General features: G+C 36.9%; 1 protein-coding gene across 3 annotated transcripts in view; it reads left to right on the forward strand.

Moving 5' to 3' along the window:
- The window catches only part of myom2a (myomesin 2a), a 30,447-nt gene that overhangs the window by 373 nt on the left and 12,285 nt on the right, over positions 1-17,789 (forward strand). Inside the window, exons 2-17 of one of the 3 annotated variants that reach the window (XM_052101502.1) lie at positions 803-905; positions 2,214-2,306; positions 2,682-2,817; positions 3,073-3,215; positions 4,447-4,539; positions 10,199-10,287; positions 10,373-10,414; positions 11,379-11,543; positions 11,649-11,810; positions 12,308-12,449; positions 14,018-14,211; positions 14,753-14,809; positions 15,884-16,011; positions 16,404-16,587; positions 16,769-16,786; positions 17,132-17,306. In XM_052101502.1, coding sequence (XP_051957462.1) covers positions 826-905; positions 2,214-2,306; positions 2,682-2,817; positions 3,073-3,215; positions 4,447-4,539; positions 10,199-10,287; positions 10,373-10,414; positions 11,379-11,543; positions 11,649-11,810; positions 12,308-12,449; positions 14,018-14,211; positions 14,753-14,809; positions 15,884-16,011; positions 16,404-16,587; positions 16,769-16,786; positions 17,132-17,306 — 1,901 coding nt within the window. In that variant the 5' untranslated portion in view covers positions 803-825. The remainder of the gene's footprint in view (positions 1-802; positions 906-2,213; positions 2,307-2,681; positions 2,818-3,072; positions 3,216-4,446; positions 4,540-10,198; positions 10,288-10,372; positions 10,415-11,378; positions 11,544-11,648; positions 11,811-12,307; positions 12,450-14,017; positions 14,212-14,752; positions 14,810-15,883; positions 16,012-16,403; positions 16,588-16,768; positions 16,787-17,131; positions 17,307-17,789) is intronic. The other 2 variants (XM_052101503.1, XM_052101504.1) reach the window with 2 other exon arrangements.

Consider the following 17,789-nt stretch of genomic DNA (forward strand, 5'->3'; position numbering starts at 1 on the left):
TGAGATAAATATTTTTGTGTTTTGAACTTATGTTTTTGTTTTCACATAAGACCTAATTGGTCATGGCAGCCTATCACATTATCTGTAGGTTAAAGGTCAAATATGAAGTTTATTTTGAATAATGAAGTTAAGTTTTATTTTCCTACTAGAATTTTTACTGCAGAGATGTGTATGTTTGTGGCGATAAGTTGTCTTAGTTATGCTATGCACTTTCCCCAGTAATGTGAGGCACTTGAGCTGCTGGAATGTAGAGAGACATTAATGGTGCTATTTTACAGTGTTTTCTGTTTAAATTACCAGAAGCTAAAGGACAATTCATACTTACAGTGTATTACATACAATATATCTGATTGAGCAGATTTATTCTTTTGTAAGCAACATAGACTTTTTGGTCTTTGTCAGGAGACATTTTTAAAGATGATGACTTGGCTACAACTGTAGTCAAAACAGGTTAAAATTTTGAATATCTGATATGCTTCAATTAATTAAATATGTGTGAACATCAACATTTTGAGTCACTTCCACACATAAACACATTTTGAGATTTAGGCACTAAAGTTAAATGTCAAATAATAATAATAATAAAAAAAGATATTTAAATGCAATTTGCAATTCACTATGTACATTTATTTGCAGGCAAAATTTTGGAAATGATTGGTTATTGTGATTTAAAAAGCTCAGTATAATAACTATGCTATTACTCAATATGGAATGGGCTATAACACTGGTTTTGTTCCTTTTTTAAGCATTCTTAACAGTATTTTGTCCAGCATACACAATGGGGTCTTGGTGTGGTCATTAGGTCTTTTTCAGAGTGTTCCTGACATGCCTGCGAGGGCCATTACACTTTATCGGCAAGAGCAAACACAACATCAAAGCTCAAAACATGTTGTTCACCTGTCAAGGTATGGGATATGGCCATAAATGCGAATAGCCTTGGCGTGAGCTTGGCTCAGAGGTTCAGCAGCCCAGAACATCTGTCTCTAAACATGTGGCAGGATACGCTTATGCTAATTCTGCTGTCTTTGTTGATAATAAAAAAATCAGGTTACTTGCTTATAGACTACAAGATAGCTGGGTCGAATACCCAGTCAGGTGTAATGGCATGACATATATTTAAGAAGAAAAGCTAGTGTGCATTGTAAACAGACTCAACGTTACGCCATACTTCTTGGAAGAACATGAGAAAATAATGCTTTATAAATATGCTATGAAAAGAAGCATGGCTGTCAAGCTTCTCAGTCATCAAGAAATGGTAGTTATTCAAATTCCATTTCAAAAGTAGAGGAGAATTCTGATTGCAGTTTTGTTGCTGTTGCCATCAGGTTAACAAGCATGAATAAATGTCTGCTTTTACTGATCCTGCACAGCCAGCTTACTGTGCACTGCAGAACTGATTTCATTGGTTCAATCACTTTGGCCCTGAAAAAGAAATGGAAGACGTGGGGAAAACCAAAAGAATCTGAATCATGGAGCCTTGTTTAAATAACAAGAAATGGATGACTTAATCTTTTTCAATTACCATTTTAATCACATTTAATTCATATGTTGGGGTGCAGACAAAATCAAAACCTTTGGTTTTCAGTAAGTTGTTCTATAGCTTTGCTAGCATTTATGAATGAAATATGCTGCATTTGTTTAGCACCATACCCTGTTAGAATATGTTATCATGAACTTTCATTAGCTTTACCAGACATTTTATTTGGTACAGAGATGGATTTAATATGTGCAATTAAGCAATTTCAACTGAAAAAACATCCTTATAACTTTGTGATAGCATGCTAGGATAATGTAGCTGCAGCTAACCCTAAGGTGGTTTGCTAGTCTTTGCTTTCATCCAAGCTAATTTCCTCTGGTCAGGCTGTTTCTTTAATGGTTTTAGGCACTTTTCAGCTGGTCTGGCTGGGAGACCATCTGTACAACCAGCTAAACTACAATAGCTGAAAGCCAGCTTGGCCAGGCAGCAAACCACCTTAGGCTGAAATTTTTTGGAAATTATAATAACCACTATAAAGTAAATCCAATATATAAAATGATATAATAAATGGAATAATTCACCCTTCAGTTGGCAAAGTTGACTTTTGTAAAACAGCACTAAGTCATAATGAGCTTACTGCTATAAAATGTAATGTACTGCTTGTGTGCACTATAACATGATGTAAACATTGAAATATATTAGAAGTGCTGTTCTGATGTGTGCTGTCAATGGACAGGAAGTCAAGCTCCAAGTCAGTGAAGAAGGAGCAGGTCCAGGCCACTGAGGCTATGGCGGAACCAGCATACACAGTGCCAACTTTCAGGGAGAGGTGAGATATGATTGGCTACTGCATTATTACAGTTCACCAGGCTATTTTAAGATGGTGTAAGAGAAAACCTGAAGCCCTATTCTATTTGTACAGATGACAAAATTTATAGTGTCACTGAACTATACTGTAATGCATATTATTTGCAATATTTTTAAACAATCAGCTATTTGGCCTGGTTATGTCAAAATTATATATAAATTATATTATATTTCCTTAAGGTCAAAAGATAAAGCTTCACACCTATTATTTATTTATCTAGTTTTATTTAGTGACTAATAAAAAAAAATCAGCATTTTTTAATAAACATGTGAATACCATAAATATAATACTCAATGCTTACCACTTGCATCTTCTTAATTTCTTTCATGTGGCCAGGGCTCCTGAGGGCATGCAGGAGTATCAGAGAATGACAGCTCACTTTGGAAGAGACTTGGTTCAGCTGCAGCAGGAGCTGGACAGGATGAAAGAGGCTACACATGAGCAAGTGGAAAATGTTGAGATCACAAGACAGGTGACCATCAGTTTCAGTGCTTATACTTTTTTATACTAAAATAGCTCCTACCCAATGAGTTTCCAATTAAATACAATTATTCCATTATTAAGAATAGAAGGAATTCTATTGCTAATCACACTTTAACATTAAAACAATAGTAGTCGATAGAAGTCATAGAAGTCAATTCTTCAGATGTCAGACTTTTTTAGGCCCTTTATGATTATTCCGCCCTGCTCAGAATAAGGCATTGCAGTCTTACATTGTCCACACTAGGTGTCAGCAAGGAAGGAGATTACTGCTGAGGTTCCCAGACCACCAGACTTCCTGATCAGTCTGAGATCTCACACTGTGTGGGAAAAGACCCCTGTCAAACTATTCTGCACTGTTTCCGGCCACCCCAACCCCATCGTCAAATGGTTTGGCTTAATGTTTTAAGATTGTCCTCAATCTTTTCATAATCAGTATTTTTGAATACATCACTGGACTATCTTTACAATAAATTTCACCTTTTTTTAAAGCTGATGTGTGTATGGTCTGTGTAGCTCAGTGAGTACTGACGCTGACTACAACCCCTGGAGTTGCGAGTTTGAATACAGGGCATGCTGAGTGACTCCAGCCAGGTCTCCTAAGCAACCAATTTGTCCCAGTTGCTAGGGAGGGTAGAGTCACATAGGGTAACCTCCTCGTGGTCGCTATAATGTGGTTCTCGCTCGCGGTGGGGCACGGGGTGTGTGGTGCGTGGATGCCGTGGAGAATAATGTGAAGCCTCCACACGTGCTATGTCTCTGCGGTAATGCACTCAACAAGTCTCGGATGTTGAGGCAACTGAGTTTCATCCTCCATCACCCAGATTGAGGCGAGTCACTACGCCACCATGAGGACTTAAAGTGCATTGGGAGAAAAGGGGAGAAAATGAAAAAGAATTGAAAAAATTTAAATTGGTTTCGTTTCCCAGCTTTATACAGCTATAAGTAAGGTATTTGTATTTCACTTAAAAGTGTAACACTATGGCTCTGTGGCACTATCAAAACATTTCTCTGTTTGTTTGAGCTGTCTGTCCATCCTGAACAAGCAGCATTGACAGGACTAATGGTATGCGTTTGGGGTGGGACTATTTGTTTGTACAACCAATGGTAGATGGGGGGAATTTTGAAACTGATTATTTTTGCAGTTCCATTTGGTGATGCTATGGTGCAGAAATTACACACTTCAGCTTTAATAAAAACAGGCATCAACATAAGGTAGAATCTCACAAAAACATGTGCAGGTAACTTTCAAATAAATTACTGTAATAAAATTATTTTTTATTTTATTTAAATCATAGATTAAAAGCAGTACAACAAATGCTACAATGCTGAATATATATTTTACAATTTCAATAAAAAACTCATGAGATTTTTATTGTGTTATGATGATGCTTAATTGTCATGAAAATGTCACAATGCAAAATAAATCTTAATGGTTCTATAAATAAGCTTCATAGAAATTATAAACAAAATGTAATTTCTTTCTTTTGATTTGATAAAAGATGACTCTCACATGTTCTTAACAGGTTTCATGAAATTGACTCTTATATATATTAATATAGTGATGAATTCAATATAATAAAATTAACTAATATAATTTATTGTTTCTCTTTGTTGACAGGTATAAGAATGATGTTGCCATTGAACCCTTGAGTTCTCCTGGAAAGTTCAAAATTGAGAGCAAGTATGGGGTTCACAGCCTTTTTATTAGCAGGTATGACATCATGAGCCTCATATATTTGTTCAATTTATACTTGGGTTGACAACTCAAGTAACTGTTTGAATTAATGCCACATATCAGGTTATTTCCAAAATAACAAAGTCTAAGATATTGAAATCTCTAAACGTGTATCAGCCAGCTGTTGTTGTGATTTCAGTTTGTGGCCATTACTTCCACTTATTGATATCCAGACCAGTAACTGAGCATAGACTCAACTTTTCCTCTCTGTAATGGCCTGTGAAAGTGAATGAAGGACACTTTCCTATTTAGTCCCAGTGAGGTTCTTCTTGAAGAAGTCTCAGCTGTTGGTGCTGCTCAGTTTAGCTATGCGTCATTTGATCTTGGAATGACTGACGCCATCAAGACTCACAGTCAGCCATTACAGTAGCATCTCTCCGAGATGCCCATAGCAGTGGCCACAATTAAGTCACTCATTCATTCTTAAAGAGGCTTGTTTTCTGATCTTATTGAACTCTCATAAAGAAAATGACCAATCCAAATGCGTGATAACTTTTCTTGTTGAGAACCAACAGGTCTGCACTGCTGAGGAAAGATAGAGGCTCTAAATAGTCCACACAGGCTGAAGGTCACATTTCGTTGCTCTATTCTCACACTCTGGGCTCTCCTTAAAGACCAGCACAGCATGTCTGAGATCTCAGTCTAACACATGTTCTGGACTCATAAATCTCTGTTACACTCGTACCAAATGGTTCTTAAAAGAGGTGTAAGGAACACAGAGAGCAGGTTTTTCCACCCTGTTTAATAGCTATATACTAACCTGATCATCAGTCAGACTGTTTATTCACTCAAGACCTCTCACCATTGAAAATTATACAACAATATTTACAGTATAGCATTTAATCTGTGATATCATACAGTATATGTATTGGTGTGACTAGGATCTTATAGGGACCAGAGCAAAAACCCTTAATGAGAGTATTTAGACCCTGTTTGGACTGAATTATTACATAAAACGTTCAACACTGGTACTGACTCCAAAAAATCCCTGTAGCATAGGACCAAAAATGCCCATTCATTTAATATATAGATTAAAATTAGTCATTTTGATATTTTAATCAGTTTTAAAATGAGTTGGTAGGCTTAATAATAGATAGCTTAATGGTTATAATCTCTGAAGTTCATCAGAACTTTGATTCAGGTAGTGTTCAGTGAAGCATCCCCCACTGTCTCATTTAATGGCCTCTTTGGCCAGTAATAGCATAAGGAAAGGTGCTTAAAGGAATATTCTGGATTTAATTCAAATTAAGCTCAATCGACAGCCTTTGTTGCATAAGTTGTTTACCTCAACAAAAAAATTATAATTAAATAATAAAAAATAAATAAAAAATCCCCCCTTTTCTTTGAAAAAGCAAATATCTGGGTTACCCCTGGCACTAATGGAAGTTAGTAGGGCCAAATGTATATAATACTGTATATACTCACTGTTTCAAAAGTATAGCCACAAGACATAAACAATATGTGTTAACATGATTTTAGTGTGACAAAATATTATTTTTTACATTACTAATTTTACAACTTTGTTGCCATGAAGACGTAACGCCATAAACTCTAAAGTAACCAGAAAAATAAACCATACAATTTAAATGGTCATGGCATGCTCTTTTTTATTATTATTTTATTATCTTCCCTGAGGTCCACTGATAATGTTAGTAATGTGTATTTTTTTTTTTTTTTTAACCAAAACAATCATTATTTAGTAATATATGATCATGCTCCAACTTGTCTCTGGCCCTCTGCCTCAGATTTGGCTTGGGTTTGAACAAGCTACACAAAATTCTAAAACAAAATTTCATGCATGTCCAACACATTGTATCCAAATATATTAAACTGTTCATCTTAAGCACAACTTTTAACATTCAGCAACACTATCAAACAGTCATGACATTTTAAATATTCATGAATGAAAGTTTGACAGTTTTCCGATCGGGTCCAATAGTATTTTTAAAGGAATAGTTTACCCAAAAAAGTAATCCACACAACTCCAGTTTTAATTATCGACTTGTTCTTTACATAAACCTTTCAATTCACTTCAGAAGACATTCATTGATCGACTGGAGTCAAATTAATTGCTTTTATGCAGCCTAATGGCACTCTTTCACTGCACGTTATGGTTCGACTCACCTCACCTCAACTCTACTCACTTTACTCTTCTGAGCTTGCATTTCCACTGCAGTTTAGTGCCACCTCAACGTGGGTGGGATTATATGCTGATCGACATAGCTGAACCCCCTCTACTGCCGTGACATCATCTTAAACATGACACAAACTGACCAAAACAATAACACGACCGCTAGCTGTTAGCTACTAGCTCATTTTGCTGCATAAAGCAGTTGTTGCATGGTGATTTTACACAAGTGTAACAGCTAAATTGACCTGGTTGTTTTAGACGCAAGCTTGCAATAGCTGGTCAACTAAATAAAGTGAAGCTTTCAAGCAGAGTATAGAGTTAACATTACAAAACATACCATCCTCCATTGTGGATCAACGCTAGTTCAGGGCACTCTATCTCCCATTGCTCGCCGGTTTAGACAGCGTCCATTTGGTCGAACCACAACCACTTTTCCTTGATTGTTCTGTAGTCACTTTTACGTTTTTTTTTTTTACTTTTCCCTACACTATTGGTAGCCGTGTACGGCCAACAGCTGATACATTTCCAGAGGGACTTTATCGTTTCGCTCATCACTAACGAGTGGACCGTCTGCACCTCGTTTATTGACCATGGCGTGGTTTTACGCACAGACATTTATTTTTTCACAATTCGACAGGCACTTGAACAAATGATACTGTTATCGCTGTTGCTAACTTTAAAACTAGCGGGTTGAAATCCAGTAACACTGGTTGTGACGATTCTCCCTGACCAATCAGTGATCTGCAGGATTTTGACGTCACATTTAGTATTGGCTCGGCTCGCTTGGAACCTCGACCGAGGTGGTACTAAAAAAAGGTACCAGGTACTAGCCACAGTGGAAAACCCCCAAAAAGCGAGTCGAGTTGAGTCGAGTTGAGTCGAGTTGTACCGTGCAGTGGAAAAGCCCCATTAATGTGACTTTTGGACTGTCAAAGTGCTGGCACCCATTTACTTCCATTATAAGGACCTGACAGAGTTCTATCTTCTTCTAAAAACCGTCATTTGTGTTCTGCTGAAGAAAGACATTCATACACATCTGGGATGGCATCAGGGTAATTGAATAATGAGAGAATTTTAATTTTTGGGCAAACTGCTCTTTAACTGCCCCATTCTTCAATAACAGTTCCTTTGCAAATCCTGAATTGTATTATGACTGGTTCACAAGCAATCCACGCTGATATGAGCCAAAGAAACATACAATTCACGCTGATACGAGCCAAACTGAACATACAGCCATGGCCAAAAGTATTGGCAGTGATATAAATTTTGTGTTTTGCAAAGTTTGCTGCTTCAGTATTTGTAGATTATTTTTTCACATGTAATTTCACAATGATAAGTATTTCATAAGTTTTAAAGACATTTATTGGCAAAAACATTCAATATATACAAAGACTCAATATTTACAGTGTTGACCCTTGTTCTTCATAACATCTGCAATTCACTCTGGCATGCTGGATATCAGCTTCTGGGCCAAATCCTGACTGATGGCGATCCATTTTTGCTTTATTAGTGCTCGGAGTTGATCACAATTTGTGGGCTTCTGCTTGCCCACTTTCCTTTTGAAGATTGACAGCAGGTTCTCTATGGGATTAAGATCCAGGGAGTTGCCTGGCCACGGATCCAAAATTTCAATGTAATGATCTCTGAGCCACTTCAGTATCACTCTTGCCTTGTGACATGGTGTTCCATCATGCTGGAAAATGCATGGATCATCACCAAATTGCTCCTGGATCGTTGGGAGTAGTTGCTCTTGCAGGACGTTTTGATACCATTCTTTATTTGTGGAAGTGTTTTTGGGCAGAATTGTGAGAGAGCCCACTTCCTTGGATAAAAAGCAACCCACACATGGATGGTCTCTGGATGCTTTACTGTTGGCACAACACAGAACTCATGGTAGCATTCAACTTTTCTTCTCCGGACTATCGATTTTCCAGATTTCCCAAACAATCAGAAGGGGGCTTCATCAGAGAAAATAACTTTGCACCAGTCTTCTGCTGTCCAGTCCTTGTAATTTCTGCAGGATTTCAGTCTGTCCTTGATGTTATTCTTGGATAGGAAGTGGCTTCTTTGCTGCCCTTCTTGACACCAGGCCATTGTTCAAAAGTCTTCACCTCACTGTGCGTGCAGATGCACTCACACCAATTTTGAGCAAGCTCTACTGGTGGTGACACAATTCCATAGCTGACTCCTCAGGAGGAGACAAAAAACTGTGAAATTTGGGTTTTTGTGATGAAGTTAATTTTTTGGGAAAATGAAGCTTTTTGCAATTATTTAAATGCATCTGATCACTCTGCACAATAAACTAGAAACAATGTGAATCAACACCACAACAACTGAAGCAGAAAACTTTGCGAAACACAAAATGTATGTCAATGCCAATAATTTTTGACACGGCTGTACATAGTTCAAATCAAGGTGAATAGACACACACATACAGTATCACATCACTGGAAATGCATCAAAAGGCATCCATCTAGTGCATGTTTACACACCAACAATTAAAAATAGTGCAATTCATCAAAAGAATGCATCCAGGATGCATTTGTGCTCAAAACTGCAAGTCCCAGAGCAGCCCAAAGGACTCTCCTTTACAGAGTTGTAACTTGACATTGAGTCTTCTAAAAGTCATGCGAGATACATGACAATGGTCAAAGACGAAAATAATTCAAAATAGTCTAGATGGGTCCCCTTTGGTGTTCAGTTCTAGTGAGGCCAAATTAGGCCTGTCCGTCCTGCTCTCTCTCAGTATACAAACTGATGCACCAGTGGGCGGGGTTGATGTTTTTTTCGCTGTAGAGGCAGTCCTGAATTAATGGACCCCCTAGTGATGTAGGAAAGTCGTGGAAGTAGAGAACGAAGTGTTTTTGCAGCTTAGTTTCAATAAATACTATTATTGAATTGAGGATTATGTTTTGAGTCCTAAAATGTACAGTATGTTTTATAGTAGAATGACCAAATATGTCAAAATATCAAATACATTTTGATTCCTCATGACATGAACATTAAAAAAAAAAAAAAGTACTGCTCAAATAATACACAAGTTTTAACAGAACAATTAATGTATGTGCTTTATAAAATTATAAACTTACATTTCTATATATACTAACTATACATTTCAGCCTTTAAACCCTCCAAAAATGGCCCCATTCACTTCCATTGTAAGAACATCATTGTAGCCTCGGTTTTTGCTTTTGTTCTTTCATTTTGTTTATATTTTTGAAAAGGAGGGATGAGTCCAAATTATTTTTATTAATTTTATTGTATTTATTTGTGGTAATCAACATTATTTACCACACATTTATGTTGAGTGATCTTAACTTGTACTGAACCCAGAATATTTATTTAAGCAACATCAGAACATGTGTTTGAAAGGCATTGAAGACAATATGGTAATTGTTTCGTTAGAAGTCTTGCGTTTAGTATGTGATATGCGGAGAGACGTATATAATCACATTTTTGACTTGTTCATTCACATTGTGAACTTATTTTGTCGTTCTCTTACAGGTGTGCAGTTAGTGATTCTGGAGTGTATAGTGCCGTGGTAACCAATCCATATGGAAAGGCCACCTCAAAGACCATGGTCTGTGTCAGGAGTGAGTGTCACTGCGCTGTCTTTTGTATTTCTGCTTTCTCTTGTGACGAGCAGTCTTTCATATCTACGGTTGTTTTTCCACGTAGGGCCACTAGGGGGAGGAGAGCTCTCTCATCTGCCAGGACAAGGTATAACTTCAATTTATGTTTGGCTGACACTCAATTGTGAAGGACTTTTTGAGATCGTGTTCCATAAATATTTCGTATCTGTTCCAGGCTCAAAGCCTAGATAAGACATGGAAACAATTTTGTCCTAAAGGGGGTTAGGACATGCGGTAAACACCTCCTAGAATTGTCCTTATACAAACATGCATTCATAGTTTGGTCATTCCTCAATCTGCTGACTTTTCGGCTTTTAAACTTTTGAAAAACGAAACATGCTTTTATAGGTATCTTAATGTTTTATCATTAAAGGGATGTTACATTTTATATAAATCATACAGGTCAAGCTAAATGACCTAACACATTCAGATTTCCATTGGGTTAGGTGGGCTGCAACAGTGTACATTTAAAGGGTAAAATTGACCACTACATGGTCTGTGAAGATTTCAAGGTGATAAACTTATAGTGATGACTTTATTTCTGTTTGCATAAATATTCTCAAAGTAAATTATTAACAAGAACTGATTTGTGGACAAAACATCTATTTTGATTTCATGAGCTCTTGGGCTCTTTTAGCACAATTAAAATAATGTGAACTAACTCATTAAAAAGTGAATAAAACCATTTTCCTAATAGACTAATATCACAGTAAGGCATTCAATGAACCTATTAGTATAGATGAACATGGTTTGCACAAGCATATACATTTGTTTGGTTTGTCGGTATCTATCAAATCAGACCCACAGTCGCCTTTGGCTTGCTCACTGGGGGCCTAAAGACATGTATAATAATTTTAAGGCATAATCTACAATTCCATTTTATTTGTATATAAAACCGCACAATGAAGACTTTAAGACATTGCTGCTTCATTTTCTGTTACAGCATACATTTCTGTATAAAGCTGCTTTTAAACTAAATGTGTTTTGAAAAGCACTATACAAATATGAAAATGACTTAACTTGAGTTGCTGTATGATGGTGTGTTCCTGTAGTTCCTCTGCTCAGTAGCATTCACGCCAGGAAGCTTGAAGTGACCCTACTGAACAATTTTGGAGTGACGTTTGGTACAGAGGGAGAGTCTGTTAGTCTGTTTTCCACCATGGTGGTAGTGCCTGATCTGCCAAATCTGCCACCAGAGGCCATGTGGTACAGAGATGGTGAGATGCTGAAATTTGTATCCTATTCAGAACCATAGCAAAAGTCAAAGTGATGATGGATTAGTTCTCAGGTACAAACTACTAACACTGTGTTTGTGTGTATAGATACTTTGCTGAAGCCATCCAGGTGGATTGAGATGTCTATTGGTGGTGGGGTCGCCAAGCTCACTTTTCCTCACCTGAACAAGGATGATGAGGGTCTGTACACCCTTCGCATTTGGACCAAGGACGGAACTGTAGAACACAGTGCTTACCTGTTTGTTAAAGGTAAAAATATATCCGGGCAGCTGATGCAATATAAGATTTTGTGTTAGACATAAATGGGAATGAACAGTGTTGTGTGTATCCAATTACAAAGTAATTAGTTACTTTAATCTAATTACTTTAGTCAAAAATGTAGTGTAAACATTACTGATAAAATTCTTGTATTCAGATTACAGTTTCTGAATTTCAATTAAAATAATTATTACTTGTGAAAAATAAATATGTATAATACATTTCAAATATGAATTCATATGTATGTCTGTTAGCGTTTCTGTGACAAAATCAAATGCTTTTCAAGGAAAGTAACTTAAAAGTAAAATAATTTGTAATTTGATTACTTTGTAGATGAAGTAATCAGTAATCTCATTATATTTTATAGAGAAGTAATTAGTAATTTGTAGTGGATTATTTATTTTGAGTAATTTACCCAGCAATAGTTGTGAATTACTTTAGGAGATGTCCAATAACTGTGTAAATATGTGTGTATATTTGTTTTACAGATGCCGCTCCCACAGTGGCCGGGGCCCCTGGAGCCCCTATGGATGTTACAGCCTCTGATGCAAATGCTGATTACGTACTGGTCTCCTGGAAACCTCCCAACACCACTAATGAGGCTCCTATCACTGGATACTTTGTGGACAGGTAAACAACTCGCCTCAAATTTCACTTTTCTCCCTAATTTGTAATGCCCAATTCCCAATGCGCTCTAAGTCTTCATGGTGGCGAAATGACTTGCCTAAATCCGGGTGGCGGAGGATGAATCTCAGTTGCCTCCGTGTCTGAGACAGTCAATCCACGCATCTTATCACATGGCTTGTTGAGCGCGTTACCGCGGAGACATACCATTTGTGGAGGCCTCACGCTATTCTCCGCAGCCTCCACGCAGAGAACCACATTATGGTGACCACAAGGAGGTTACCCCATTTGACTCTACCCTCCCGAGCATCCAGGCCAATTTGGTTGCTTAGGAGACCTGGCTGGAGTCTCTCAGCACACCCTGGATTCGAACTTGTAACTCCAAGGGTGGTAGTCAGCGTCTGTACTCGTTGAGCTACCCAGGCCCCCATAACTCACCTCACATTTGAAGATAAACCAACATGGCACACTTTTAATTAAATTAATTCTATTTACATATAATTGTAAGATATGATGACATACTATGGTGTCAAAACCTTTTTTGTAAAAAGGAGTTATCATGAGTCACAAATTTGTGACCAAGTAATAGTAGGGGTGGGTAAAAATATTGATTTTCTGATGCATCAAGATCTCATTTGAATGATCTCAATATCGATTCTTAAATCCCAAAATTGATCTTTTACTCAATGCACAAACCTCCACTAATTAGAAAATGGTTTGAGAATTCAGCAGTGACATCCTTTCACTGTGTGTTGAGAGTAAAAGTTGTTCCCTGTAATGCGTGTCCAAAGACGACATCCATGCAACCTATTTTATCATTTAATAATGTCTCTTTTATTATCCTTTCTGTTCTCTACAGTCAGTTGTTGATCACAAACAACAAAAAATATAAATTTATTTCTAATCACACATGGTACATATGAGATAAAGCCATCCAAGTCCTCTCTCGTTAACGTGTTCAACAAATCAATGTAAATGTTTGTAAATTGTACAAATTATGCAATTAAACAGAAAATGATATATGAAATATAATATCTTATTTATTGATTGAATACCTTGGATTTGTTGTGACCAAAATGATGAAAAACTAATAAAAATATAGTATAGTAACATTTATATTTTCAGAATGTACCTAGTTAGAAGGTCCCCTGTATAATTAATACCATTAGTTGGGAGAGTATTATAACTGAAATATACCCATATGTGATGAGGTGGAGGGCGGGGCCGGGCCAGGCCGTGACTATGCACTCCTGGCCCCCAATTGGGCTAATCAGCCAATGAGAGGGATAAATGCCGCGGAACTCAGCAGTTCGGGAGAGACAGAGCCACATGCAGCTGCCATGTGCGCGTTTGGGTTCTGTGTGTCTTTTTGTTTAAATTCTTATTAAATATTATTTTGACTGTTCAGCCAGTTCCCACCTCCTCCTTTCCCGTTTTAACCTTGTTACACCATATTAATCGATATCAAATCAGATTTTAATAAAATAAAAAATATAATCTGGGAAATCTGTATCAACACCCATTTATTTTATGTGCAGTATGTTTTATATGCATCTTTCATGTTACCTTGGCAGACGTAAGTCTGGAACTAAGGACTGGGTCCAATGCAATGAATCCCCTGTTAAAGTGTGCAAGCTGCCCGTTCATGGTCTAACTGAGGGGGCCTCCTACCACTTCAGGGTGAGGGCTGTGAACAAAACTGGCATCAGTCTGCCCTCTAGGATGTCCACTGGAGTGACTGCTGCAGCCGTGGAGAGTGATGTGGAAGGTAGGACTAAAAAAGATTCCTTTGGGTAAGCCTCGAAAAAAGGGTTGGACCTGTTGGCAAATGAAATACTGGCTTCTCATTTCATACAAAATTCTACAATGTAATTAGGAGGAAAGAGTGCCAATTGGTAGTTGTAACACGCCTGAGATAAAAGCATCTTGAGCTGATACAAGACCATTATAACCCAAATTAAAAGATTTGCAACTAAATCTGGTTGTAGATCAGCTAAGTTCTTTTGCCAGCTGCAGATTCAGACACATCATTCTTTAGGCATTGCTGCGTGTTACCCGTATTATGCAGGGGTGTGCTTTCTTTCACTTTGTGCTTGTTTGAGCCCGTGTATGACTGTTTCCCTTGTGGAGGGAAAATCCTCAAATCATGACATGGTGTTTGGTCACATTTGAAATAAGCTACAAAACTTGCTATATATGAAATCATATTGTAATTTGTTGGTTGAATGCCTCTGTCAAGAACATAATCACAGACTAGTGTTTAATGTGTTTAATTAAAAATAAAGTATAATGTTTATGTATCGAAACAGTGATTAAAATCGAAGGAAAATATGACATTGTGATTCGACAGGAGGAACTACAAGGAGGTACATTCACTTTCTAACTTATCATCGATATCATCATTCCATCATTTAGATCAAAACCATGCAAGCTCTCTCTGTCCAAAGACATAACTTTAACATTTTTGATTTAACAATTAACATTCCAGGTTTCATTAATTCATTACAAAATAAATACTGTGTAGATCAGTCACTACCTACTGCAATTGAAAGAGTCAAAAATGAGACTGTATTCAAAGTCTTTTAATATATTTAATATACAGTAAATTAACATCCTGCATGCATTTGGTGTCAACAAAAGTTGCAATAAATACAATAAGGCCTAATGTTGAGTTGTATTGGTACCATGAATAAAGAAAAGTATTTGAAGACATCTTTAGTGTAAAAACTTACACTAAAGATGTTGTTTTCTCAAGAATAGGCAAACTATCGAGACATCTTTTTCAGTCAGTAGGTGTTTGACTGGTCTTACAAAAAGAGAAAAAAAACCCTCTTAATATTCAGTTGGCTTTGAATATGATTAGTATTACATTTAATGCTGTTTAACCCAGTTGTGTTTATTTCCATCAAAGGTTGCCTTTAAATTATAGTCATTGCCACATTTAACCTGGGAGTGAATCTGAAACATGTTCTTCAGAGTGAATTTAACTAGCTAATACATGAGTGAAATAATCCATTAAATCGATATAACCCCATTAAATTAAACCAATTTAAAGTTCTATGTATTATTTTGTTTTTTCTTCTTTTTTTATGCACTGTGAATAAAATGTATCTAAAATCAGACCATAAGATTTTCAAATGAGACAATACTTGAATATTTGGCCAAAACTGATTTTCTTACCTATGCAACACAGAATATTTATGAAACAGTCAAAATCAAAGTAATCCTGTGTCATGTAATTCAGGTAAATAAATATATTATGTATGTATTTAAGTTCATTCTCTTTAAAAGTATCTGTTAAATGAGATAAATATGTTTTTGTCAAAAATTCAGGCTGTCTCAACACAATAGTACTAACACACTGCAAATAAGAGTAGATATGTAGATGATATTAAATATACCATTTTGAATAAATAAACATCTGATTTATTCCTGTTTAGTGTATGTTACAATACCAGAACCACCCACCAATGTGCATGCCACTGAAATAAACAAAACATACATTGTTCTGAGCTGGACACCACCAAGCCCTCGCGGACGGGCACATGTGTGGTACCTCGTTGAGAAGGTGTGTAGGCACTTTTTTTTATAAATGTATCTTTAACAAGACTTCTTTTTTCTTATTATATTGCTAAATGAGCTAGGATAAATAGGTTATGTAAATGTTATTTAAATACTAAAGATAATGTTACATTTAAAACATATTTTTGATTTAAAACAGTCTATAGTCAAGATCATATTTGTACATAGGATTCATAAACATTCTACACATTGAAATACACATGTTATTGACTGTCTGATTTTACTGCACATAGCTAGCAATCGTATTTTTGTAAAGAGTCTGGTTGTTTTTCGAATATTCCATAAGTTTGAGTGGGGCTGCACTTCAAACCAGAAGACATAATGACTCTACTCTCTCTGACTCCTCATAATGGCCATCTATGACTCTCCACGTCTTAGAGTGTAAGTGACAGTCACCTCTGGCAGAGAGTCAACACTGCAGTCCAGCTACGCTCTCCCCGTTATCCTGTTTACGATATGGACGACGGGAAATCTTACCGTTTCCGTGTAATCACTGTCAACAAGTATGGCTTGAGTGAGCCATCGGAGCCTACAGCTCCAATCCAAAAGGTCGACCCGCATGGTAAGAAGGCTATACAGTAACTGTCAATATTTGACTTATCAACCCTGCTGTTTTGGTTGTCTAACTCTCCAAAATAATATTTGCCAAACTATTTAATCTCAGCTGTAACTGTGTCCATAGAAGGTCATCAAGGAACGTTCAAATGCTTCTTTTATAACTACTTCCATACTGTATTTTGCAGGTATTGTTCCAAACATTGGTATGTATGTATTACGATCGTTTTTTCAAAACATTGGTTTATCAGCTAATATCATCACAGGCTGGTTTCTGCTTTCTGAAAATAAAGGAAAACAAAAAAAAATTCCCACTGAGCAAGCTCAAACATTAAAATGATCTTGAACTCTGTCCTCCACAAGAATTTGCTGTTTGACTTTTTCACCCTGAGATAACACAGTTCACTTTTAGCATGTTTTAGTTCCACTTCTTAAAAGCAACCATCCACCATAATATATTCACTTTCAGAAGGGCATCCATACCAGCCTCCCCATTAATCTGTGACATTATCCAAGGAGTTTTTTTGACATTCCATTTTTGGTTTATGCAGGTGTCCCATCTGCTCCGGCACAGGTGGTTGCTTCCAGAAACACCAAAACATCTGCTTTTGTGCAGTGGGAGCCCCCGAAACATCCCAACAACCTCATGGGTTATTATGTGGATGCCTCTGTGGTTGGCTCCAAGGTCTGGTTCCCTTGTAACCACAGACCTTACAAACACACCAGGTAAAAAACATACAACTGTACAGTAAAGTGGTTTATCACATCAGAATGTGTTTCTGAGACCGGTTTAAAGGGAAAGTTCACCCAAAAATGTAAAATACTCTCATAATTTACTCACCCTCATGCCATCCCAGATGTGTATGAGTTTCTTTCATCTGTTTAACACACCCAAAGATTTTTAGAAGAAAATCTCAGCTCTGTTGGTCCATACAATGCAAATGAATGGTAGCCAGAACTTTGAAGATCCAAAAAACACATAAAGGCTGCATAAAAATGTATCCATATGACTCCAGTGGTTAAATCCATTTCTCCTGAAATGACTATAAATTCTCCTCCCTGCCTAGTAGGCGGTGATATACTCGAAGAATGAGAATCGCCAAAAACAAAAGAACAATGTGGAAGTGAAAGTGGAGACTTAACTTTTGATTTGTCACTTCTGAAGATATGGATTTAACCACTGGAGTCTTATGGAGCCTTTATGTGCTT

This window comes from Xyrauchen texanus, chromosome 32, assembly GCF_025860055.1.
Source record: "Xyrauchen texanus isolate HMW12.3.18 chromosome 32, RBS_HiC_50CHRs, whole genome shotgun sequence".
NCBI classification, from domain to species: domain Eukaryota; kingdom Metazoa; phylum Chordata; class Actinopteri; order Cypriniformes; family Catostomidae; genus Xyrauchen; species Xyrauchen texanus.